This window comes from Eriocheir sinensis, chromosome 35 (assembly GCF_024679095.1).
Source record: "Eriocheir sinensis breed Jianghai 21 chromosome 35, ASM2467909v1, whole genome shotgun sequence".
NCBI classification, from domain to species: Eukaryota; Metazoa; Arthropoda; class Malacostraca; order Decapoda; family Varunidae; genus Eriocheir; species Eriocheir sinensis.
Genome location: NC_066543.1, coordinates 13,868,310 through 13,896,228, shown reverse-complemented (window position 1 = coordinate 13,896,228; position 27,919 = coordinate 13,868,310). Strand labels below are relative to the sequence as shown.

Genomic DNA, 27,919 nt, shown 5'->3' with positions numbered 1-27,919 from the left:
CACCACCTGCCACTCAAAGCCAACTCTATTAATACACATTCCTTCGGCCCTCCCCCTCACCGCCCCTTTGACGAGAGGTAGTATATGAACAGGGCCGCGCCGCCATGCCTCTCACTGCCCCTGTGCCTGACGGAGACCGCGTAGGTGGGGTGATCGAGGACAGAGGTGGTGCGCCGTAAGTCAGCCAAGCTCGTTGTGAGTACGCCCACCTCCGTCAGCGCTGCTCCTGCTCCTGCTCCTATTGCCGCTGCTGCCTCTGTTTTTTTGTCGCTGATTGTTGCTGACGTTTATGTTACTGCTCTTGTTTGTTTTTTTGTGTGCTGTAATTGTTTTTGTTGCTGGTGGTGTGTCCCTGCTGCTTCTGCGTCTGTATCTGCTCTGCTTCATCTACGCTTTATGCCTCTTTAATCACTAAGGCTTCGCAATGGAACGAAAGTAGGAACAAAGACAAGACCTAGGTGTGTGTGTGTGTGTGTGTGTGTGTGTGTGTGTGTGTGTGTGTGTGTGTGTGTGTGTGTGTGTGTGTGTGTGTGTGTCATGTGTGTGTGTGTGTGTGTGTGTGTGTGTGTGTGTGTGTGTGTGTGTGTGTGTGTGTGTGTGTGTGTGTGTGTGTGTGTGTGTGTGTGTGTGTGTGTGTGTGTGCAGTATGGCATTATCGCATAGTAAAGCGTGTGAGGGGTGGGCGAGGGGAGAGGCCGAGGTGTCGCGGCGGACCCCGGACGAAGATTTGAACACGGAGGATAAAGTGAGCCTCGCGATGAGTTTTGCCAGCGCGAGGCAAAGACGAGGAGAAATGTAACACAGTAAATCGCAAACGATGCGAATGTACAGTTAACCTTTTTGTTACTATAATTTTCTGACAACATTCAAACTCTTAAAAAAAGTGGTTGGTAATAAAATTCCTTAAAGGGCTGCAAGATAATTTTAGAGCGTTAAAACAAAGCAGACCGTCTATAGAAAAGAAGAACACAACTGAAACTGATGTGACAGATGCAAAGTCTAAAAAAAAATGAACAGAAAAGCAGAAGAAAACGTGACTATCAGACCTAGAATAAGAAGCATCCGCCTGTCAAGATGTCAGTCAAGTCAGTCGTCTAGAGACAGCTAGAGTGAGGAGTCACTGGAATCTGTTGCGCATACACCTTTGTCATTATCAACTGAGACGAGCTGAGACTTAAACAACAACAATAATGATGAAAATAGAGACACAACAGACCTGAAGAATGACTGAAGAAAACACAAAGAAAACTTCCTCTGTGACGTTAAACTTAGGCCTTAAGACTGAAAACGCCTTCGTCAAGTGGAGCAGGTGACGTCTGGAGTGGCAAGAGTGAGTGAGGTGTGAGCTCAACAGTGGAAATAACTATACTGATAGCTCCACAGCGCCAGGCGACAAATATCATAAGCAAACAGTGGAACGACTGAAGATACATGATGGGAAGGTGGAGAGAGGTACAAGTGGAGTGAGTGACATTGAATTTGAGAGAGGTGTTATGGCGAAGAAAACTACTACTATAATAAATTTAGTTTTAAATATGAAAAAGTTAGAGTAAGGACTGAGCAGTTCATACTAATATGAGCATTACATGGCTATCTGTGGGCTAGGGGTGCCCTAACAGCAGCACTGTGTTGTGGCAATAATGTGCTTCAAGGAAATTTGGAATCCAGACATTGTGACTGAAGTAGCAGTGATCGTGTGAGCCATTTATTCTAATACTGGTCTCTTTTTCGTATATATCAAACTCCGTTTGACAGTCACTCTACTATCTTTATAACCCATATAATTTTTTGGTGGGATAACTTGTTCGATCCATTTACTCTTTGGTCTGTGCACTACGTACCGAGTTTGAATCCTGTTAGTGACGGAAAATAAAATGATTAATTATGACTACAGAACTAATATTACGATGAATATTATCTAATTAGCGTAGTTTTTTTCTAAATCTGCCAAACCTCATCAGTACAGAATGACGTACTTTCTCAGCCATTGCTCATTTTAGCCCAAATGATTCTCGAGCATGAGAGTGTGAAAAAAGCTCAAATAAAATAAGAGGTCTTCAAGTACTTGGTAATATATTTCACATTCTTTGGTGTTGCATTATTGTGCTCATGGGTATATTTGGGATTTCGTTGCCTAAGACTGAAAATTTGTTAAATAAGATTCTAACCTCATGTTATGTTTTGCAGGAGAGTCCTGGAGTTAAGTTGGTGTATCTGTAAGTGACTGCGACCGCTTGTTTTGAGCTGAGCTCCTGACTCCACCACCATGCCTGGCCATATCGTGAAGTCCACCGGGCCGGACCCCGACCCCACCGAGTTTCTATTCGTCTCCCTCGAGCAGAAGCGAACGGATCAAACTAAACCCTATGACGCCAAGAAGTCCTGCTGGGTGCCCGACGAGAAGGACGGGTACATCGAGGGTGAGATCCAGGGCACCAAGGGGGACATAGTGACTGTCCTGGCTAGAGGAGAGACCAAAAACTTGAAGAAGGACCTCGTGGCTCAAGTTAACCCACCCAAGTACGAGAAGTGCGAGGACATGTCCAACCTGACCTACCTGAACGATGCCTCTGTCTTGTACAACCTCAAGTCTCGCTACGTGTGTAAGCTCATCTACACTTACTCCGGCCTCTTTTGCATTGCCGTCAATCCATACAAGCGCTACCCCATCTACACCAACCGTGTTGTCAAGATCTATCAGGGCAAGAGGCGTAATGAGGTGCCGCCTCACATCTTTGCCATCTCTGATGGTGCCTATATGAACATGTTGCAAGGTAAGTTTAGGCAATCATGTAACAAAACTACATATTATGAAGCCATATATATTCACAGCAATTTAGCTTGATTTCCAAAACTAATTTGATATGTATGTTTTATTTGCAGTTGGTGAGAACCAGTCCATGCTGATTACGTAAGTATATGAGTAACTGGCTAGCATGAAGCCTAGCTCCCCTATAGCTTCAGTGTCAGGACACACTAGTCAAAACAACCCGCCTGTTCCTATGTATCTGAGTACCTGGCCAGCATGAATCTTAGCTTATCCATATCGTCAGTGTCAGAACACACAAGTGGAAACAACTAGCATGTTTTTATTTTACCTCATCAAGGGAAAGAAAAAAAAAATCTTCGGGTAAGCAATCTAGGCAATCTTTCACTCGTTGCATCTTTCTTAGTTTTTTCAGTGGCAGTTCCAAAGGAAAACACATTGTTCATACGTCTAACTAAAAAATGACACATGATCTACTGATCTACTCACTTCCCGTTCCTTCTTAATCCTTTCCCTTAGTTCAGACACGCTATACTCCAATCCTCCCCTCATGTAGGCACCATCCCCTGCCTGATCTCCTGTGAGGAAACTGGTTCACGTGTGGGATCAAGAATATTTACAATCGTTACTATCATAGGAACTCTCTAACACTTGTTTTCCTCACCCAGCGGCGAATCCGGCGCCGGCAAGACGGAGAACACCAAAAAGGTACTCTCCTACTTCGCTAACGTCGGCGCCACCACATCCAAGAAAAAGGAAGCAGAGAAAAAGCAGGTAAGAACACAAAATGAAATGGTAGACATGTGAACGACCACCACGGCTGCGACTTACACTAAAGAATTATGCAACATATTTCCGTTAGCATTAGTAATTGCTAAAAGGAGCATGATAAAGTCACATTCAGAACAGGAAAGTAGTATAGGAATTAAGAGAGCTGTGGGTAATTTATGATAAAAAATTATAGGGCATCGGGCTGTGTGTGTGTGTGTGTGTGTGTGAATGTGAGTGTGTAATCCACCATCACGGCCTGATCACGAGTAGGACTCGTCATCGCCAGCAAGTACCGTCCCGACAGGAGTAAGCTCATTATAATTATAGTCGATATCTGAGTACTGCTGGGACCTTCACACATCACACCTTTGTTCAAGGGGGACAGTAATCGCTCCTTGTCAGCGGAAAATCCTGACTTTAGCAGGGCTCGAACCTCCGCCTGCCTGTCCGGAGCCTGGCAGCGCAGAGCTTTCACCGCAGTGTGTGTCCTTTAACCTCCCGAGGCAGCGGCCGCATGCCAGCAATATCGTTCCACTCTGTTCAACTTTGGCTCATTTTCCCAGAACCTGGAGGACCAGATCATCCAGACCAACCCCATCCTGGAGGCCTTCGGCAACGCCAAGACCACGCGTAACGACAACTCCTCCTGCTTCGTGAGTACCGTACTGTACCTCCTCCTCCTCCTCCTCTTCTTCCTCCTCTTCTTCCTCTTCCTTCCTCTTCTTTCTTCTCTCTTCCTCTTCCTCTTCCTCCTCCTCTTTCACCTTCCCTCCTCCTCCTCCTCTTCCTCCTCTTCACCTTCCCTTCTCCTCTTCCTCCTTAATTACATCTATTTTTTTTAACAATAGGTGAACACGCCACCATTAGAAAATGAACTTGTTCCAGTTGGCATAATAACTGTGAATCAAGCTTACATATGCTGTCCTTGCTTGCTTGCAAAAAAAAATATATATATATATATATATATATATATATATATATATATATATATATATATATATATATATATATATATATATATATCATCATACAGAACATGGGCGTACGAGGGAACATGTACACACACATAACACTCCAAAAAGAGCCTCCATAATGCCACACTAAATAACCTCCTCGGGCCACCCTCTTGGACCATGACGCCATCCACGTCTCGTTTCTCTTCGCCAGGGCAAGTTCATTCGAATCCACTTCCAACCTACCGGCAAGCTTGCTGGTGGAGACATCGAGGTCTACCTCCTTGAGAAGGCTCGTGTTATCTCCCAGCAACCGGCCGAGCGCTCTTACCACATCTTTTACCAATTGATGTCCGACCAAGTGTCATGGCTCAAGTGTAAGTCTAAATTCATTTTTTTCAGCTAACACATAAACTTTGTATCAGAAGTGGAAAGGGTGATGTATCAAGACACGGGCAATATTGTTCAAGTGCAACATGGTCCATTTAACTGAACCTCTTGCTTCCAAATCCAAAAGCATTAAACAGCTGTTGGCAATATTCAGTTTCAGACCCAATTATTGATCTCTTCCTTCCCCCAGCCGAGTGCCTCCTTAGCAACGACATCTACGACTACCACTATGTGTCTCAGGGCAAGGTCACCGTGCCCTCCATTGACGACAAGGAGGAGATGCAATTCACAGACGTAAGTTTGCAGTCTACAGTGGTTTTAGTGAAATTTTCAAAAATTATAAGAAATTGATCAATCTATCATTCACCCTCTTTCTTCACTCCATTAAAGGAAGCCTTCGACATCCTCGGCTTCTCGAGGGAAGAAAAAGCCAACGTGTATAAGACAACATCCGCCGTCATGAATTTCGGAGAGTGTAAATTCAAGCAGAGAGGACGTGAAGAGCAGGCTGAGCCGGACGGCACAGAGGTAGGACCATAAGCAACTAGTCTAAGTCATTCCACAATTTCATTGTATTGAGAGGGTAATAGGAAAGGATGAGGCTGCAACCAAAAGGCTAAGCTGTTATACTTCTCGACAGAAAGGAGAGATCGTTGGTAAGCTGCTGGGTGTGGATGGGCTGGACCTGTACAAATGCCTGTGTAAGCCCAAGATCAAGGTGGGCAACGAGTTTGTGACGCAAGGTCGCAACGTGGAGCAAGTACTGTACTCGGTGGGCGCTCTCTCCAAGGCCTTATTCGACCGCATGTTCAAGTGGCTGGTGAAAAAATGCAACATCACCCTTGAGACTGGCTTGAAGCGGCACTCCTTCATCGGCGTGCTCGACATCGCCGGTTTCGAGATCTTCGACGTGGGTTACATTTTTATATTTAGATGAGATAAACTTTTGGAAGTTTCATTGCGTACCTGGTATTATCTCCTACTCACAGAAATCCCCATATATACGCATTTTTACCTAAAATCATGAGGCCTTTGACAGTGCCCTCTTCCACCAGTTCAACGGCTTCGAGCAGATCTGCATCAACTTCTGTAATGAGAAGCTGCAGCAGTTCTTCAACCACCACATGTTCGTGCTGGAGCAGGAGGAGTACAAGAGGGAGGGCATTGATTGGACTTTCGTGGACTTTGGGATGGACTTGCAGGCTTGCATTGAGCTATTCGAGAAGGTAACATTACAAGTGTTTCTGGAGGCTAGGACAGGACCCTCCAGCTGTCCCTTTCACACTTGTAATAAATTTTCAGCTTACCAACGTGAACTTTGTTGGCAAAACTTACCTCCACCCCAACCCCAGCCCGCCAAATAGTCCTGATTGTTGTTCCTTTGGTTTATAACCTATAATTTCTGCACGCAGCATCCCAGACTGGGCGCCTCTCCTTCATCCTCAAGTGTTCTGCTATGGGCATTTATATTCTCCTTTTTATCATCTTTGGTTTCTCCCTCTCAGTTTACAAATAATAATGTAGACTCTTTGAAATACAGTATGCATTTGATTTATTAATTTACAGATTTGTTAGCTTAGTGGTAAATTGTTATATACCTTTAATATTTATTTTAGTCTCCCGGTGCAGAGGAACACTTGGTGCAGATAAAATAACTGTTTGCAGTTGATTTCCCCCCAAGATCGTAAATCACCCTCAGCAAGCATGCGTCCGTTCGTTCCCTGGATGTTGACGTGGGCCATTGAAAAATTACGTAACGCTTTTTGGGTAATTTTTGACACTCCTTCTCCCCTGTCACGCCTTTGTGACATGTCCAGACCTTCCCTAGAAAATTATGTAACACCAGCAACTACACCACCAATTAGTAAGTTTTCATCCCAAACGAAACCTTTAAATATCACATTTAAAACGAAAAGGCAATAAAGGTACACTGGAGAATCTTTACAATCTCTTTCGAAATTCTGTAAACACATCACTTAAGAAACATAAGAAAAAAATGGGAAAATGTAACGTCACATGTGGCTGCACTCCATTCCCTCCTCTCTCACACTCGCACCACTTCACCATGCCCCCTCCTCCCCTCTCCCCGTGTTCCGTAACTTTTGAACGGCCCCTGACGTGATAATTGAGTTGTTAAAAACACATTCCCCCTTGAGAGGAAAAAGTACAAGATCACAATATATATATATATATATATATATATATATATATATATATATATATATATATATATATATATATATATATATATATATATAGATATATAAATAGGAGTGTTCTGAGTGCTAATCAGTTCACGGATAGACAAAGTCAATATCCGTCAGGTTAGCACTCAGAACACTGCTATCACTAATATATATATATATATATATATATATATATATATATATATATATATATATATATATATATATATATATATATATATATATATATGCATGGAATATCTATTCAGCTCTCATAAACTATTATCCTGTAGCATCAGAAGTCCTTCCTCTCCGATGAAAGTGTCCCTGCATGTTACATGTTCCTAAAAATATCTGGAAATATCTGATGACCTATGCTTTTCCCGGTGCTCAACGCCCCGCACCCCTAGAACAACCCAGACGGTTACATTCTCTGTGTTTCAGCATCTGTCGGCGAACCAACGATCAACTTTGAATTCTGAATGATTTCAATCCTTTCCCAAATCCCTTCCCTTCCCACCAATGTCCCCTTGCCATATAGTCAACTTAGCTGTGCCCGCCAAGAACCCACTTCTGAATGCCGAAGCTCCTGCTCAAGCCAGCATCACCCCTGACCCTCCCTTACTTGAAAAGTGCCCACCTTACCCTCCCCAAGCCCACCCACAAAGTTCCCCTTAAAAATGGTAGTTTTCGCACAAGTACTCATTTTCTATTTCAATCATTCCTCGGCAGTATCAAGGGCAGACTATGACAACTTGCTCACGTATACGTCCAAAGATCTTCAGACCTCGGCCAGTCCGACGCTCAAACGAGGACCAGCTCAGGTAACACACTGCGAGGGCGGCTCAGTGGCCGCCCCGGTGTGAAGAGGACGCCACACTTCTTACAGTTCACAACAGTCCAGTGCTTGCTTTACATTAACAGCACAGAAAAGAAATGATTAATCAATACCTTGACATAACCTAAATGATGATAATAATAATAATAATAATAATAATAATAATAATAATAATAATAGCAACAACAACAACAACAACAACAACAACATGCACCAGTGTAACAAATTCTTGGGCCTTCGGCCACAAAAGCTTTTCGTGTTGTTTCAAAATCACAGCTTGTCAGTGTATCCGCTGCGTGCATAACAGGATAACTTGTAGAAAGAACAAGTTAGGCAATGTCGCCTCGTAAGATGACTCGGAAGAGAAAACTAGATGTAGTGAAACGTAAAAGGTAAGTGACTTGTGTTTTACTTTAATGATTAATGAACGCTTACAAAATCACTAACTTGTCTTAATAGCAGCAAGATGATCCGCCAGATTCTGATACAACAATCCCTTCCAACAGCCTCTGGGTCTCCTGTCCATCCTAGAGGAGGAGTCCATGTTCCCTAAGGCCACAGACAAGTCCTTTGAGGAAAAGCTCAAAGCCAACCACCTTGGCAAGTCCGCTGTATTCATCAAGCCCAAGCCCCCGAAGCCCGGCCAGAAGGAAGCACACTTCGCCATCGTGCACTACGCCGGGACCGTCCCTTACAACCTGGCGGGGTGGCTCGAGAAGAACAAAGATCCCCTCAACGACACTGTGGTGGATCTTCTCAAGAAGTCCTCCAACAGCCTATGCGTGGATATCTTTGCCGACCACCCGGGCCAGTCAGGCGGCCCCGACCAGGGCAAAGGTGGTAAGTGTATTGTAACGGGGCGACGGGGCGCACGACACGACGACAGTGTTTGGTTGTCCTTGGATCTTAATTCTCTCTCTCTCTCTCTCTCTCTCTCTCTCTCTCTCTCTGAAGACTATTAATGGCTTCGAACAGAATACTGAGGAGTTGGTGAAAGTAATCCGCAAAATTTCGTCTGAGTAGATGTAGCCCTTTACGTTTTATTACAATAATTGGACAGCTGACTCGACCCAGGATCAGCTGTCAAGTCCATGATTGAGAACCACTCACATTAAATGGCTTCTGTGTACTTTCAAGATGCTTCCATAAGTTTTTTTTTTATATATATTAACTGCTGTCAACGGATAACACTGTTGACCGCACAAGTGTCTCTCCAGGCCCGTAGAGGCTAGTAGAAAGACTCCACTCACCCAGCCCTCTGTTCTAAATGTAGTTATTTTATCATTTTAGTTATCTTATTCTTAAATAGAAATAAAAAAGCAACAAAAAATCAAATATTTCCACTAAATTACAGTACGTTGCATATTTTATTCCGAAAACAAAATTTTCAAGACTACACAAGTGAAACACTGCTCACTAGATCCTTCTCTTCCTCCTCACAGAGTACACGTTAGACTGCCGCCTCCCTCAACGCATCCCTGGCTGACACTCGCGAAACAGGCGAAGGACACGAGCTAGGCAGTTGAAACCAGGGTCGCGGAGTCTACCAGAAACCTGTCTTGCCTTCCACGATTAATCGTTTCTTATCAGTGACAATTAAAATTACTATATTCAGAACTAATAAGCTTTCACTGGTAGAGATAATTACTTTTAATTTCACATTCATATTTTTTATGCTTATTAGTATTTTTCTCGAGTTATTTAACTAAACAGGAAATGGACTGGGCATGATTGGGCTAAGCCAAGGGAGAAAGGGTGATACTCATATTTTACCTTAATGTTTCTTACGATGCAGGAGGCCGAGGAAAGAAATCTGGCGGGTTCTCAACTGTGTCATCCTCGTACAGGGTAAGTGACACAGGTATTCCGGAAATAAATTATATAATGAAATTAATTTCACCCTGACTAGATTTTAGCATAAAAATACACTAAAAGGACAGTGGCGGGGCGGATTTTCCAAGTTAAATAATTAATCCTCCGCAGGAGCAATTGAACAACCTAATGAAGACCCTGAACGCCACTCACCCTCACTTCATCCGCTGCATCGTGCCCAACGAGACGAAATCCCCGGGTGAGTAAATCGCTATTGTCAAAGAGGTTAAATGGAGGGGATATATATATATATATATATATATATATATATATATATATATATATATATATATATATATATATATATATATATATATATACATATATTTTTTTTCTCTCTCTCGGCCTATAGCGCCGGTAGGCTTTCTTCAGGGGCCTAGCTGGTGGTCGGCCCAAGCCCGTCATGGCGAAGGCAATTTTCATAGTGGCGCCAGTTATGCTTGGCTCATGCTGCCCCCCGGAACTCATTATTGATTCACTTGGACGGTTTCTTCTAGAGTCCGGGTTGATGGGTGGTCTTCAGGACAGCATGTGGGTAGTCTTAGGCCACTCGGCGGTGAATGAAAAATCCCAGTTGGTAGCGTGGGGAATCGAATCGACGTTGTCCACGGCGTGGTGAATGTGAGCCCAGCACGATAACCACTCAGCCATCGCTGTGTGTGTGTGTGTGTGTGTGTGTACTAGTGCACTGGTCGAAGAAACTTTAGGTCCCGTCATATAGATATCAAATGGCCTGGGCTCTCAAATGATTGACCTCACATCGAGGACATCTGTGCTGAGGTGACATAGTGAGGTGGGTCATCTACAGGACAAAGACTCTCCAGGTGGGTTGTTATACCAAGAATAGTGCGGAGGAAAGCAATTATATTCTCAAAATGTCTCGAAAGTGTTCTGTCTTTGAGTGTAGTAGATAATAACGAATCTACAGAAATCTCATTTCATAAGTCTTTGTGCTGCTAGATGAATCAGTGTGATATAGTGGTGTAATGGGTCTCATCCTGAGTCAGTATAACTTACAGTGGTTTGAGGGGAAGCTCTGTGTCAGGGGAACTTTAAATGGTGGAAGGGACTGTTACCTGTGTGACTTTCAGTGATAGCGGGGTTAATGTTATAGTAATAGAAAGCAGTCGAAACGTGTGACTTTCAGTGAAAGATGGTCGGAAGCTGCGATAGTGTGACTTACTGCGATGGCAGGTGGCCCCAAGCTGTGTTAGTGTGATTTACAGATAAGGGATGACAAATATCTGTTTACAAATCACATTTTCCTTTTGGTCAAAGCAGTGTGCGAGCTCTGCCTTGAAATCAGAAAATAACAGACACGTCGCAAGCAAAACAAAAAAGCCTGTAAGTCATAAGGCGCATAAAAAAGCTGACTTTTTTAGTAGACTGGAAATGTTGTTATTATTAGCCTTTAGTGTAAGTTGCTTCATTTTCTTTGGTTCTATTATAAAAAGTATATTGTTCTATATGCTTAGAAAGAAAAGTTGAGTTAGTTCTACTGGTGGTCGCACCTTACGATTACCCAACTGTATCCATAACTGATCTTTTAGTTTTCAACAAGACGAAAACATACGGTATGTTACTCCTTTCTCATGCTTCTAACGCCCCACAGGTGTGACTGACGCGGCCCTCATCATGCACCAGCTGACCTGTAACGGTGTGCTTGAGGGCATCCGTATCTGTCGCAAGGGCTTCCCCAACAGACTCGTGTATCCAGACTTCAGGCATCGGTGAGTTGGCGAGGCGAATATGACTGTCTCATGTATAGACTAGGCTAGTCGAGGGGAGACAATGGACTTCGGTTTCAACTAGTGAAGCTTTCCAATACGGGAGAATGAGACACACCTGGACACACCACACACTCGAACGTCAGCAATGAACACCATCATTATTATCACCATCTTGATGTCGATGAAAAGAGAGATTGGAAATAATGATGATGATGATGATGATCGTATTGACCATGAGGAGGGGGAGGAGCAGAAGGAGGAGGAGGAAGAAGAGGAGGAGAAATCTCTCTCTCTCTCTCTCTCTCTCTCTCTCTCTCTCTCTCTCTCTCTCTCTCTCTCTCTCTCTCTCTCTCTCTCTCTCTCTCTCTCTCTCTCTCTCTCTCTCTCTCTCTCTCTCTCTCCTCGTGTCTGCTTGTTTATAGGTATAGCTGTTATAATGCGCCTTGCCACACGAATCTTTTCCGCACACGAGTCTTCCCACAGGTACTTGATCCTCGCGTCCAAGCCGATGACGGAGGCCGGGGACCCCAAGGCGGCGGCCAAGGTGTGTCTGGAGGTGATTGAGCTGGACAAGGAGAAGTACCGCCTTGGGCACACCAAGGTAACGCCCTCACCAAACCCTTCCCTTGTTGGCCACCATTTGAGTACATTAGCACGCCATTTAAGCGAAAAGCATCTTTCAAATGAGGGCCATAATATTTTATTTGGGCGCCGGGTTTAGGCAAATTATTGTCTTCATTAAGAAGTAAATGAAAGCCCAAGCAAACAGATACGCATGAATTTGACTCTTAAGCAATAATACTCTACCCCCCCAAAATCGTCTGCTCTTTCTATTTAAGACGAGATAATGTTTTAAAGTCTTGTGGCTCTCGGTAGAATTCTTTAGTTTTTTTCAAGTTACTTTAGAAGGTCTAGCATCTCGCAGTGCTTCATATGAAATGTACAGAACATTAAGGTTAAAATAAAATTAAGCCAAAACAAAGTGCCATAGTCTTTTAGTGAGTTTTAGTAATATTTATTAACCCTGGATTGCAGGTGTTCTTCCGTGCCGGTGTGCTGGGTAGCTTGGAGGAGCTACGTGATGACCGTGTCGGCATGATCATATCGTGGCTCCAGGCTTGGATAAGAGGGTTCGTCTCCCGTAAGTCTTTCAAAAAGTTGCAGGAGCAGCGCATTGCACTTATCGTGGTGCAGCGTAACATCAGAAAGTTCATGAAGCTCCGCAACTGGGCTTGGTATCGCATGTGGCAGAAGGTGAAGCCTCTCCTGAACGTCACTAGAGTGGAAGATGAGATTCGTGCACTTGAAGAAAAGGCCACCAAGGCTCTCGAAGAACTGGAGAAAGAGACAAAGCTTCGCAAACAGTTCGAGTCCGCCAACGTCACTCTTCTGGAAGAAAAGAACAACTTGCTTGTGGCTCTAGAGTCGTCGAAGGGCAACATGTCGGATTTCCTGGACAAGCAATCAAAGTTGCAGAACCAGAAGGCTGAACTCGAGGCTCAGCTAAATGTAAGATTATTCTGAATTGCTTGTGTTGGTTAATTCAAAATGATTTAAAGCCTTTGTTTATAAACTTTTTTTTAGGACGAGTAACTTATTCAACATTGAATCATCTAGTAACTTACTCATTTGTTTTCATAATACCACCATTAGAAGATTCATTAATATTAATTAGTCGATTGCTAAATGAGTCAGTTAATCAGACTACATATTACTTAATTTATTTACATAGTAATTATTTATCATATTTTTATATCAGGAAACCAGTGACAGACTGCAACAGGAGGAGGAAGCTCGTAACCAGATCTTCCAAAGCAAGAGAAAAATAGAGCAGGAAGTTAGCACTCTCAAAAAAGATATCGAGGATTTGGAGTTGAACATCCAGAAAGCTGAGCAAGATAAAGCAACGAAAGATCACCAAATTCGCAATTTGAATGATGAAATCGCTCACCAAGATGAACTCATTAACAAGATCAACAAGGAGAAGAAACACCTTTTGGAGAGTAACCAAAAGACCGGGGAGGACCTCCAAGGCATCGAGGATAAGTGTAACCACTTGAACAAAGTTAAGGCAAAGCTGGAACAAACTCTAGACGAACTGGAAGACTCCCTGGAGCGGGAGAAAAAGATACGCTCTGATGTGGAAAAAGCAAAGAGGAAGGTGGAGGGTGATCTGAGGCTGACCCAAGAGGCCGTTGCTGACCTGGAGCGTAACCACAAGGAACTCGAACAAACCATACAGCGTAAGGACAAGGAAGTGTCTTCTTTGGTCAACAAGTTGGAAGAAGAGCAGAGCGTGCTGGCTAAAGTCCACAGGCAAATCAAGGAACAACAGTCCCGTATTGAGGAACTCGAGCAAGAGGTCGAACATGAGCGGCAGGCCAGAGCTAAAGCTGAAAAAAACAGGAGCAAGTTGGGTAAAGACCTGGAGGAGCTTGGCGACCGCCTTGACGAAGCCGGAGGAGCCACAGCCGCACAGATCGAGCTAAACAAAAAACGTGAGGCTGAGTTGATCAAGCTCCGCCGAGAACTCGAGGAGACCAACATCCAGCACGAGGCGGCAATGGCTAGCCTCCGAAGGAAACATAACGATTCCGTGGCGGAAATCTCCGAACAGGTCGACCACTTGAACAAGATGAAAGCCAGGTGAGTCCCGATACATTCTGTCGATGAAAATTATAATTATTTAAACAGAAATATTGATCCCCTTTGAATTTGAAACTGACACGCAGTTATAATATTTTTTTCTGGCCCTAGTTATTAGATTCCCTCAGGTGTTCTATGTTCCTTGTCTATGGCTAACTCAATCACCCTAATCCCTAATCATGACTGGGTAGGGTGGGGCATGTAATCTCTCTACGTAAAATTATCTCAGCAAAAAATACAAAAAATAATAGTAGGCGCCGGAGGCAATGATTTGGTCACGATCCCGTTTCGGTTATGTTGCTGGGGAGCCTGAAAATAGGGCTGGGTTACTAGATGCATCTGAATCGGGGGAACATGTAGCCTATGATGGGTGCAGAGCAAAGGCTCCATACAGTAAAAAGGCCCCATAGCGCCTCTTTGTATTTCGGGAGCGATCGGGGTGATGCAAAAAGCGGCGCCTGCTCTTGAAGCCAGGCCCTGAGGTAAATCTTTGGAGGGTTCTGCGTGAGACCACCAGCAATATCTTGAGTCTCTCGGAAGATCACAAACTGCCTTATCTTTGGATGAGCTCAGAAGGCTGAGGGTAGATATAGTGGACTCTCCGAGACGAGGATGCCTGGCAGTGACGAGTAGGGGAGCACACGACAATGGTATCCGTCTTAGGGGGGTATAGCTATTGTCATCTCCAGTAAACTGCAGCCAACTGAGGACGAGGTTACTCCGATTGATGAGTGTGTAATACAAACGATGCCGAAGCACACTTGGGCTTCATGTCTCTAATTGCAAAATGCTCCCTTACACAAGTCTGTGAAACTGAAACGATAGAGGTGTACTATGTTAAAATCGTCTCCATTTTAGACCAGTGTCACCGTCTGGGCGAAATCATTGTCTTGGGCGACTTAAATGCTATTACTGGGGCATCCTTTTCTTGGGCTACTTTAATGCCGTTCCTGGGACTAAGCGAACTAGCTTTGAGTTATGTGTTATGTCTCATGCTTCCGGTACCAAGGATACAAACAGCTCTCTCCTACCAAATATTACGAGATCCAGAAGGTTGAGGTTTTGGGGATAGGAAGCCAGAGCTTCACCACTAGACATGATACAGAAATGATGGAGGAATACCGAAGGAAATTTATTGCAGTCTAATAATTACTCCTTGGGGGATTCTCAAGAACCGCAGGGTTTTCGGGAGGGCAGAACTCCTTTCAACTTGTCATAGACTTGCTGGTGCTAGACTCAAGCTTCACGTCAAGTCTAGAAGAATCTCACTAGGTAATCATACTGAGTTTCATCTTGAGAAACTGAAAAAAAAAACTTGGCGTGTTCTCATGCGTAAACAGAGACAATCTCAGAACGGTTCAGTGTGCACTGCTCCCTTAATGACCCTGCAGAACTGTGGGATAGATTCAAACGTAAAACTCTGAAAGGTGCAGTAGAGTGCATTGGAGATCACCCAAGGTCAAGGAGGGGTTTTGCCTCTGGATAGATGCAAGGAAATATCAAAGAGTCGTTCTGTAAGGTTTGCTGGAATTCGGAATCAATTAATCCTGCGGGAACGTTTTTCGTATGAGAAAGAGGCCGGTGTAAAGACTTTTTCAGGAAGACCTCGGGAATGGCGTTGTTGAGTGAGCGAGGCAACGCGTTCCCCATTGCACATTTCAAATGACTAATTTATTGTTTTCTGCAGGATAGAGAAAGATAAAGAATCTCTCAAGCGAGAAGCGGATGAGTCCAAGGCGGCCATGGATTCCCTCACAAGGGAGAAGGTTAGTTTGTACTAGTCACGCTCACGGTCAAATTTTCATTTAGAACTACGAAATGTTTGCCAAAAACATCCCTTGCCAGTGAAACTTCACTCCTCTGCCTCCGATGACATGGCTACAATTTCATTAAATAAACGGGACTTTTTTTCCAGATCACAGCTGAAAAGACTAACAAACAACTTGTCCTTCAATCGAACGAAATACAAGCAAAGCTGGACGAAGCAAACAGGACCTTACATGACTTCGACGCCGCAAAAAAGAAGCTTGCAGTAGAAAATGCTGACCTTCTGCGGCAGTTGGAAGAAGCCGAGAGTCAAATCGGCCAGCTGTCCAAGCTAAAGTTGTCCCTCACCAATCAGCTTGACGACACCCGCAAGGTTGCCGACGACGAGTCTCGGGTAAGGTTAAGTAAATCCTATTTGTGAGGTAATTATTACAACTGCAACCAACTTTGAATTTCATCCCATAAAACCTGAAAAGTTTGAATATTTGTTTTATGGAAAAGTAAATACAGATTTGGTAATTTAATTATGAAAACGATTAATATTAGTGTTTCATTTCCAGGAAAAAGCAACACTCTTCGGAAAGTTCCGCAACTTAGAACATGACATCGACGGTCTTAGAGAGCAGCTGGATGAGGAAAGTGAGGCTAAGGCAGATGTATTGAGACAGCTATCGAAATCTAACGCCGAGGCCCAGATGTGGCGCGCCAAATACGAGAGTGAAGGCGTGGCGCGCGCCGAGGAACTGGAGGCCGCCCGTTCCAAACTCGCCGCTCGTCTGGAGGAGGCTGAGCAACAAATAGAGCAGCTCAACGTTAAGACCCTTCACCTGGAGAAGACTAAACAGCGCCTCACTACCGATGTGGAGGATATGCAGGTACAAATGGAACGTTTCCAGGCCTTAGCCAACGCTGCGGAAAAGAAACAGAAAAACTTCGACAGGATTATCAGTGAATGGAAACTGAAGGTCGACGATTTGGCGGCCGAGCTCGACGCTTCCCAAAAGGAATGCCGCAATTATTCAACTGAACTCTTCCGCGTTAAGGCTGCTTACGAGGAAAACCTTGAACAGCTGGACGGCGTGCGTCGCGAAAACAAGAACCTTGCTGACGAAATTAAGGATCTAATGGATCAGATTGGTGAAGGTGGTCGATCCTTCCATGAAATACAAAAGAACGCCAAACGTCTAGAGATTGAAAAGGATGAGCTGCAAGCCGCCCTGGAGGAGGCCGAGGCTGCCCTGGAACAAGAAGAAAATAAGGTTCTCCGTGCCCAGCTGGAACTCAGCCAAGTCAGGCAAGAGATTGATCGCCGCATTCAAGAAAAGGAAGAAGAGTTTGACAACACTCGGTAAGTGTTAATCTCGATATTTGATTTGTTGATCCATTTAGGATAAATTAGGTTTCCTAAATTCACTGGATATATCTTACTTGGATGCAAATGTGTCTTACTGTTGACTTTTTTCCATCTTTTTTAGCAAGTGCCACCAGCATGCCCTCGAGTCCATGCAAGCCTCCCTGGAGGCCGAGGCCAAGGCTAAGGCTGAGGCTCTTCGCATGAAAAAGAAGTTGGAGTCAGACATCAACGAGTTGGAGATCGCCCTTGATCATTCCAACAAGGCCAACACTGATCTCCAAAAACACCTCAAGAAGGTGCAGGCAGAAATGAGGGACTTGCAGATTCGCGTGGAAGAAGAGCATCGCATGGCCTCTGAATACCAAGAGCAGCTCGGCATTTCTGAACGCCGCGTCCATGCTTTGAGTGGTGAGCTTGAAGAGTCGCGGACTCTCCTTGAGCAATCCGACCGTGGGCGTCGTCAGACTGAGGCAGAACTGGCTGAAGCCAACGAACAAGTCAGCGAACTCACGAACCAAAATGGTTCTCTCACAATTGCCAAGAGGAAAATAGAAAACGAGATGCAAACTCTGCAGGTGAGCATTAGACTTGTTTTGTTGCTGCGACAACAACAGAGGTAGGGACCGCGGGGCTGAAACCCTGTTCGTAAATTCTAAAGGTAAGGATCACACACACACACACACACACACACATACACACACACACACACACACACACGGCCCGGTAGCTCAGTGGATAGAGCGTCTGCCTCACAACCATAAGGACCGGGGTTCGATTCCCCGGCCGGGTGAAGATAAGTTGGGTTTATCTTCTTTCACGTGTAGCCCCTGTTCACCTAGCAGTGAGTAGGTACGCGACGTAAGGCAAGGAGATGTGACCTCGTTGCCGCGGTGTGTTGTGTGAGTGGTCTCAGTCCTACCCAAAGATCGGTACTATGAGCTCTGTGCTCTTCCGTAAGGGAACGCCTAGCTGTCTCAAGAGAGACCCGCAGCAGACCAAGAGGTGAATTATACACACACACACAAACAGATATATATATATAGATATATATATATATAGATATATATATATATATATATATATATATATATATATATATATATATATATATATTTATGTAACTATATATATAGATATATATATATCTATATATATATATATATATATATATATATATATATTTATATATATATAGAGAGAGAGAGAGAGAGAGAGAGAGAGAGAGAGAGAGAGAGAGAGAGACAGAGAGAGAGAGAGAGAGAGAGAGAGAGAGAGAGAGAGAGAGAGAGAGAGAGAGAGAGAGAGAGAGAGAGAGAGAGAGAGAGAGAGAGAGAGAGAGAGAGAGAGAGAGAGAGAGAGAATTACATAGACTTACATAGATAACCAGACCACAAAGGCCCTAAGGCCCAAGCTAGGTGGTCTGTCCTAAACCTAAGTGACAGTTGTTATGCGGCCACCATGACGTTGAAACTGACCTAGTGAACATTAAGATGGAGGAGATAGCGGTCAAGATTATGATTAAATGATGCAATCGAGTTACACTGTACCACTGATGGTGGTAATCTGTACCAATCTCAAGCGACAGCATTAGTGAAGAAGAATTTTGTGCAATCTGAATGAACTTTTCTACATTTGAGTTTAGTGCCATTATTTCTCGTTCGCGTCGAATCATCCATCACAATTAGAGAGAGAGAGAGAGAGAGAGAGAGAGAGAGAGAGAGAGAGAGAGAGAGAGAGAGAGAGAGAGAGAGAGAGAGAGAGAGAGAGAGAGAGAGAGAGAGAGAGAGAGAGAGAGAGAGGTTAAATTTATAGTTAATGTTAATAAAAAGACGATGAAATTCGCCAGTGCCAATAACGGGCTGGAGTCACCTACCAGGCCCATCATGGGAGCCTAACGGTGCTGTAGCCAGCAACTCAGATAAACAATATATATTTATTTACCTATATTCATCTGCTTGCTTCATTGTTTATTAAAGGAGTTTATCTAATGAATGAATGAAAATCGATAAAAGCATTAGCTAATCAATTAACTTCACAACAGGCTGACTTGGAAGAAATGCTGAACGAAGCCAAGAACTCCGAGGAGAAGGCCAAGAAGGCCATGGTGGACGCCGCACGTCTAGCCGATGAACTCCGCGCCGAGCAGGAACACGCCCAGGCACAAGAAAAGTTACGTAAGGGTCTCGAGACTAACGTAAAAGAACTGCAAGTCCGCTTGGATGAAGTAGAGAGCGGTGCCGTGAAGAGCGGTAAGAAGGCGATTAGTAAACTTGAAACGCGCATCCACGAACTAGAAAGTCAACTGGATGACGAGTCCCGCCGCCACTCAGACGCCCAAAAGAACCTGAGGAGGTGCGAGAGGCGCATCAAGGAGCTCACCTTCCAGGCCGACGAGGACAAGAAGAACCACGAGAGGATGCAGGACCTCGTCGACAAACTTCAATTGAAAATTAAGACGTACAAGAGGCAGATCGAGGAGGCCGAAGAGATTGCTGCCCTCAACCTGGCTAAGTTCCGCAAGGCCCAGCAGGAGCTTGAAGAGTACTCGGCAGCTCTTTAAACAGCTTCAGTTCAACCAAATTCGTGGTTCTCCGTGTAAGTTATCAGTACTTGCGAAAAGCGAGCCTTCAAAATTAAAATTTTGAGCATTTTTGTGAGAAAAATGCCTTTATTTCCCTAACCAAACCAAGGGTCTACGCAGACAATAATTAAACTTTAAAGTTGGTTAATACGCTGGTTTGTAATTCAAACGGCTCAGAGGTCCCTGTAGAAAAACTGAATCACATGTTATCATTTTGCTTCATTATATATGCTACATAACTTATGAAAACAATAAATTATCAGCATCCATCAAGTATTTTCTTTGCTTCCTTAATTCCAAGCAACAAGACGAACATGAACGCTGTGACCAGCGTGGCCTAAGGTGCCCAGCGTACAGGGAGGCCTGTGTGAGGCTACTGAAATGTATGTGTGTGTGTGTGTGTGTGTGTGTGTGTGTGTGTGTGAGAGAGAGAGAGAGAGAGAGAGAGAGAGAGAGAGAGAGAGAGAGAGAGAGAGAGAGAGAGAGAGAGAGAGAGATATAGGCGTCATTGTTGGCAAGTGGTACTTCGAGCCTGCACCAGCATGACGCAAGAGGTCGTTCATTAATCTACCTGACATAATGTATGTCGTTCACATACCGCAGCGGCAATGTACGGTATGAAGTAAGTATGAGCTAGGCGCCTCCAACCGGGAGGTTTATATTTAGCACGCACCGGCGCCGCGGTGCGCACCTCGCACAACAGATGGTGCTGCCCACCGTTAGCCTGAATACTCTTCCCGAGAATGTGGTTTATCAAATTTATCATGTCAGCTTGCTTGAATAGTCAACGGCATTACAGTCTGTGTTTCAAAATGATGATGACTCACTTTATATTGTGTTATAGATTAGGGCAATACTCTGCTGGCATTTCCCGACCAACTGATCCGAATCAACCGAACCGAATCCCTTGACGCCAGACATACAGGTAACATTACACCTCGGAGAGAGAGAGAGAGAGAGAGAGAGAGAGAGAGAGTGTGTGTGTGTGTGTGTGTGTGTAGGTAAGCACATAAGTAAAGAAGTAGGGGCCTCGATAGAGGGCGCCAGCGCTGCTGTCAACGAGAGGTGAGGGCAGCTGGGCGACAGGTCTCGTCTCCCTTTGCGGACTGGGAAAAAAGTGACACAAGGGGGAGAAGAAAAAAAACGCAGAATTCCGAGGGGTTGGGTGATCCTGTCAGAGCCAAAAAGGGGGTCCGGTAAAGATAGCACACGCCGGGAAAACCAGGGAATTAAGCATAACACGCCCGCCGGCCTTGCAGTGGAGGCAATAGAGGTGCAGACAAGGGCTCTACCGGAGGACAGGTGCAGGCGTTTTTTTTTTTTTTTTGTCCGGTACTACATCTCAAAAAAAAAGGCGAACTGAAATAGAATGACCAGATACATGTAAGAACATTCTAAGTGAGTATCTAAAACCAAATAATTTTGGGGAACACTCCATAAAAACTTACTGAATGATGGTGAAGAAATTAAGAACACTGAAAAAGCGTGTCCCCAAAGGGGCAAGCAAGCGGCCTGGGAAGGGAGCGAGCGCGCTGACCAAACCTGACGACCTGATCAATCGGAACCTCCAGTCCTGGCTTATTCATTTATCTTAGTATTTATTATCATTATTATTATCATTGTTATTATTATTATTATTATTATTATTATCAACATCATCATCGTCAGCAGCAGCACCACCAGCATGCCCAATATCATTACCGTCATTATTATCGTCGTAATAATTGTGATTACTTATATCACTTTTATTATTATAACTACGACAACATCGACTACTACTACTACTACTACTACTACTACTAATAATAATAATAATAATAATAATAATAATAATAATAATAATAATAATAATAATAATAATAATAATAATAATAATAATAATAATAATAATAATAATAATACTGCTACCACTACTACTACTACTGCTACTACTACTACTACTACTACTACTACTGCTACTACTGCTACTACTACAACTATTACTACTACTTTCACAACTACTACCTCCACTACAACTGCTACTGCTACAAATAATTGCAGAAGTAGTAGGATTTCCAGTAGTAGTAGTAGTAGTAGTAGTAGTAGTAGTAGTTGTAGTAGTAGTAGTAGTAGTAGTAGCGGTGGTGGTGGTGGTAGTAGTAGTAGTAATTGCTGTTGTTACTAAAGTTGTTGTTTTATTGTTGATATTGAACAACAGTAATAAAAAGAGTAACATTTAACGACAAAAACAATAATAGGAGGAACAACAGCAACAAAAAAAAAAACAGCGATAACAACAACAACAACAGCAACATAAATAAGAACAAAAGAACAGCAACACCATCATCATCAACAACAACAACGACGACAACAACATGAATGCCCCGTACAACCTCACTCCGTCACAAGTCACCTCATCAACGCCTCATATCTTCCCCTCACAGGTGGTGGCTGAGGGGATCCAGCGTGTTTGGGAGGCACCTGGCGCACGGGAATAGAGGAAATTATCAACGACAGCTCCCTCCTTAAAATTTACCCCCTCTCCGACCGGATAGGGCGGGCGCAGTACTAGGTGCCACTCCTCTGTTTCACCTGTGACGCGTGCACCTGCTCAGACCCCCCCCAGCAACATGACACCCTTTTAAGACCTCACCTGTCGAGCCACCTGCACGGCACTATCGTAGGGAACCTTCTCACCTCATTAAGCGTGTGATGTGTCCCGACTAGGTGACTTTCATACATTTTGGGTACTGGCTTAGGAATCGACGCATGTAGGAAAAAATAATCCCAAAGCATACTGGAAGGTGTTCTTTTCCCATAAAAATATATCGTACGTCTTGATTTTGACCTAGTCGCATTATATTTTTAGCTGGATGGTAATGATGAGAGAACGAGACTGGCGGAGAGTGAAAGTGTTTATAAGGACAGGGCAAGGACACCAAACTTGTGAGTCACTCCCGTAGTCATCAAGTACACCTTATGATATTGGTACTTGTTGACCTTACGGAAAAAGAACACACACACACACACACACACACACACACACACACACACACACACACACACACACACGGATTGCTCAATAACATACGGACTCAACAGACGGAGCATGGCGCATTACTTACATGGCCGTTAGAGATTGAAATAATATCCAGTTAAATCAATATCACCGGATCAAATTACAGTCAGTAAATATTATGAATTTCAACTGTTTTACATAGAAAATCATAATTATATTCTTATATCGTATACAAGTGACGACGTAATAACGGTGGTGGTGGTGGTAGTGGTGCTGGCGGCGGGGGTCGAGGCACCGAGCGACCCATCACTTGTATTCCGAGCGAGACACGGACCGCGGGGGACCGTCATGCCGGTGTCGGGTTTAGCTCTCCTAAAATGGGTCCCTAAAGCATACCAGAGACAAAGTTAGAGAGACACACGACGAGGGGGGAAGAAAACATAAATAACATAAAACATACAGGTTATTTTTCTTTCTTTCTTTAAGTGGGCCACCCTTTCCTTGGTGCCGCGACATCATGATGAATCTGGGATGACGAAAAGGAAAAAGTTTACTTTGAAGACAACTTTAGCCGGCGATTTTGTGACACGGTGCCCAATGAACCGGTCTGGGGGATGGAGGAGTACAGGCCATCGATCTATCTGCGGCCAAAAACACTAATGAAGCTTGACCATCTGTCCGGGATTTGCCGAGGCACAAAGTGACAGGCACCAGCCGATTCCCTAACACGTGAGCACCGCTGAGGGAAGGGTTGAAGCAGACCCCTTCCACAGACCAGGAACCCGGAGTCGCCTGGATCTTAACACTTTGCAGGAGGCGGTCCATTGCTTGCATTCAGGCTATGGCCAGAGTGCCTTCAATCACTTGAAAAAAAAAATTAAATGCTTTCTTCATCGTACTTTGACGTAGTTAGTTTCATAATTAAATGACGTCATTATTTAAATATGCGGTTATGTGTATTGAATCGAAAAGCGTGTTAAAATATTTATCAACTGAAAAATGGCTCGTAAAACTGTATCAAAGTAAAGAGCACCACGGGGGTACCGGGAAGCGGCCCCAACCCTCGCCTCGCCTATCATTAGCCTCTCGGAGGGAAGGAGGGTCACAAGTGTCAACAGATGGAGAGTAATCATTGTGCCTCCAAGAAGGAGCTAAGAAACATTAGTAGTGACGGGGCTCCCTTGCTGGGCAACACGCCACCGACGCCAGCTGTTGACCGGCTTGTGCGGTGGTCACGGCCTACTACTCATGCCCTCCCTCAGCCACCACTAGCTGCAACATGTGCTCAGCGTCACCATCCTCTGCGTTCTATATACATCTATCGGTGTACACCGCTGAGAATTTCACAAGTCTTAGTGTGGCCGGTCCCTCCGAGGCCTTCCGCGTTCCTTGAGATGGGGTCGGTGTCACAAACCTCAGGTGCTAATGGGACCTAATCAAGACCTAATCAATCTAAAAACGACAAAGGGATGTAATAATGAAGGCGGTGTCAAAAAGGAGTTATATTTTCGGACTCTCAGTTGTCTTTCGCGGCCATCAGGAGCAAACTGCCAGTACTCACTCATCTCGTCATTTATCAGGAAAACACGCTCATAACGTTGTTTCCGAACCTGTTAAATTCCGTACGCATTAAATCTCAGGGGAAGAAAAAGACAAGCCCAAAATGCCTCGAAAAGAGAAAACATTGCAAAACTGAAGGTCTGATGCAATGAAAGCGAAATCAATGGTTAAACACCTTGGCAGGATTCCTAACATCAAAAATTCCCTACCCAGAGTGAGCAGTATTATCTAGAATGGATGCTGAAGATTATTAAAAAAACGTAGATGTACATAATGAAAACCCCGTCAGTGTATTTTCCTAAAATAACACCATCGTCATTTGATCAACTGTGCGTGTGGACAAAGAGGCAAAGAGAAAGAAGCAGCCAGATGAATGTCGCCGTGAAAGAGAAGGCTAATTCAAAGTTGGCCTCGATGTTCATCTCCGTCACAATGGTTCTTGAGCCTGTGGCGGGTAATAACCCATTACTCCGGGACACAGAATCAGTGTGACATCCAGGTTACCACAATTTTCCTTCCCCAGGTTTTCCCAGCTAAATATTAATCGACCAACCTGAAAGGAAGGATGAACAACAACTGGGCGGGCTGCGCGCCTACTGCCCAGACCGAGATTCAAACCAAGGCCCGAGGAGTCGTAGCTAGACATGCTAAACACTGCACCACGGAGGCTTATATAAAAGTTTCAGTTTTATTTTTTCTTAATATAATAAGATTATTTTCTGGTAAACAGTCTTTGAGCTTTGTCATTTCTTGCATAACACTCAGACATCAGCAGATTTATTTTTCTTGCTAACGTGCGTTCATCCACCCGCCCTGAACCCCGACACTGCTACTGACGAGGCCCTTTCATCACCGGAACGCAGAATCGGTGCCCCCCATCAGGAAATGGTCGGCCTCCCATGAATCAGGTCACGTCCGATGAACCAACTACTCTCGTATAAATAAGTATAGATATAATAAATAAATTATTATATGAATATATATATATATATATATATATATATATATATATATATATATATATATATATATATATATGTATATATATATATATATATATATATATATATATATATATATATATGCCGCGTTACTGCTGAAGTTTTAGCAGAGTCCAATGATTTCCAGTAACCTATGAGAGCATAGTGGTTTCTTAGTCGCCCCTTCTTTCTTTAGAACTTGGCTGATGACGTGAATGAGGTCTATTGTTAAGTGTCCCTTGGAAAATACAGCTTGTATCCTTAGCTAACTAAACTTTAGTGTTACGCTTATTGCTAGTGATTACCTTCTCAATAATTAATAGGCCAAGAGGAGCATACGAACTGACCGGCATTTTCCTTAATTCTTTTATACCACCTTATTTGAATTTATTAAAGTGGCATTGCTATACAGGCTTTCGAAAGTCTGTATACATCCCCGGCTTTTTGTATATGTTTGAACTAGTTTGCTAAGCAGGCACTCGCTTACACTTTTATAAGGTCTGTGCGTAGGCTGGCTTCTGCTGTGTACCTCCTCATTCCTTCTACAACCCACTGTGCTGCATCTACGATTACACAGGACGCTTCCGAGGTTATCACTTCGTTTTCCTCACCACCCTCTTCCTGCCCATTTTTATCACTGTACAATACTTCGAAGAATTTATCTGCAACACTAACTACCTCATTAATGTTTTAGAACAAACACTTGATTTCTGCCAATGTCAAGTCTTCTCTTAGGTATTTTCATGCTTTACCATCCTTTAGACCTCAGAGCGTCTTCGATCTTGTCTCTACTACCCTTACGAATACCACAAGCTTTCCTGATGTTGATTAGTTTCGTTTGTTTTGCCAGCTCTATACGTTTCTATATCCACACACATTATTTTCTTTTACTCTTGCGCTACCTTATGATTTACTGGTGATGAAAATGTCGGTGTTGCTCCTGGAGTGATGATGATGATGGTGATGATGATGATTATAATGATGATAGTGGAAATTTCGAGGGTGACTATGACGATGAAGGTGGTGGTGATGATGATGATGATGATGATGGTGGTGGTATTGTTTGTAATGGTCTTTGTTGTGATGGCAGTGGTAGTGATGATGGTGGTAGTGGTGGTGGTGGTGGTGGTGGTGATGTGGCGAAGACATGATACCACTGATCACGATGATTAATTACAGCTCTTTATTGGGTCGGTGTTACATCCTAGCAAATGCGTATAGAGCCTTACCATTAATTAACCCAGAAAGGTCCATGAACTAAGTTAAATTGGAGGCGAATGCTAAGCTGCGTGAGGCCTCGATTCTCCTATCCGTTTCATTGGGCCTTGAGGCTTATGCATGTGGTGGGTAAAAAAATAGTCTGGGACACAAGGCAAGTGAAGTGAGCCCATTGAGTTGCCACAGTTTACATTCCCAAGATTTCCCCAGGGACCTATTTATCGACCAAAATGAAGGAAAATAACCAACTGGGTGAGCCGGGCACCGACTGACCAAGGCCGGGATGAAACCCGGGTCCTCGGATTCGTAACTAGGCTTACTAACAATTGAAAATTACCATGGAGATCCCCATGAACTTAAATGAACTGCAGTAACAAGCACGTCCTAACATCCAAACCACAAACAGTGCCAGCCCTCACGAGCCCCTCTCAGCTCCGTAACATGTCAGTGTTAACCTACACATAAAATGTCATGCGGAGACACTAGACCGGGTTACTGTTGTTGACGTTGCTTCAGTCCGCGACCAGGACATAACTCAAGTAATACGAGCCGCTGTCAAGATGAAGGGGTAAGATTTGGCTGCTTTTCTCCTGCCATCTGTCTGACGGCCCGAGGCTGGGGCGACGCGACGCGCGAGTAACAAATGTGAGGAAGGCAGGTGCGAGGATGCAAGAGAGGAAAGGCTGATGATTAAGATATAAATAAACGGTAACGTTTATCATAAATTAACGAGGGGAGGAAGGTCAGTAATCAAATATACGAACAGGAAATCCTGATGCCCCCAATGAATAAATTTAAGTGCTTTAGGCGGTCACGGCGGACAAGCTAATTGATTAAAATACTAATCCATTATTTTTTTGTGAATTAATGAATTTACAGCACGATAAAGAAGGTTCTTATAACTCGTAAATAAATCTTGTATAATGATGATTCGAAAGTGAGGCAACTGCTCTGCTGGGGCGCAAAGTCGGTGACGATGTTTGGAAGTATATTTACTGTGTCTTCATCAACATTAACGTCTAAACGATGAAAACGAAACTATACGACAACTAGATTTAAAGGGTTCATGTAATTTATATTTCACCACATAATGCAATAAAAATGTAAAACCTGTTTTACGAGTAGTGACGTGGCAAAAGGTGTTCTAAGCAGGTTTCAGATATTAGGATCTATCTACAGTTGCTCCTTCGAAGACCATTCAAGAGTACTCGAGCTCAGATAACTTTGTCGGGATCTTTCTCTGGGTTGGCACCTGTGGAAAAGAAGCGAATTGCCAGGTAGTCCCCGCAGATCTATTTCCGTGAGTCT

At 43.8% G+C, this 27,919-nt stretch overlaps 1 protein-coding gene across 3 annotated transcripts; it reads left to right on the top strand.

The window, feature by feature from the left end:
• The first annotated feature begins 42 nt into the window (after window positions 1-42).
• Window positions 43-20,124, top strand: LOC127007449 (myosin heavy chain, muscle-like). 3 transcript variants are annotated; one of them, XM_050878488.1, is made up of 22 exons: window positions 43-195; window positions 2,188-2,774; window positions 2,884-2,911; window positions 3,436-3,541; window positions 4,102-4,191; window positions 4,706-4,868; window positions 5,072-5,175; window positions 5,272-5,409; window positions 5,522-5,791; window positions 5,937-6,107; window positions 8,412-8,742; window positions 9,701-9,753; window positions 9,889-9,976; window positions 11,390-11,507; window positions 11,991-12,108; window positions 12,543-13,016; window positions 13,267-14,153; window positions 15,841-15,919; window positions 16,069-16,314; window positions 16,481-17,268; window positions 17,396-17,849; window positions 19,316-20,124. In XM_050878488.1, the coding sequence occupies exons 2-22, from the start codon at window positions 2,267-2,269 to the stop codon at window positions 19,832-19,834; spliced, it is 5,733 nt and encodes a 1,910-aa protein (XP_050734445.1). In that variant the 5' UTR covers window positions 43-195; window positions 2,188-2,266; the 3' UTR covers window positions 19,835-20,124. The 3 variants fall into 3 exon arrangements, with proteins under 3 accessions (XP_050734445.1, XP_050734448.1, XP_050734447.1); XM_050878491.1 differs by having other exon boundaries at window positions 17,396-17,932; window positions 19,316-19,463; XM_050878490.1 differs by having other exon boundaries at window positions 63-175.
• The last annotated feature ends 7,795 nt before the right edge of the window (window positions 20,125-27,919 follow it).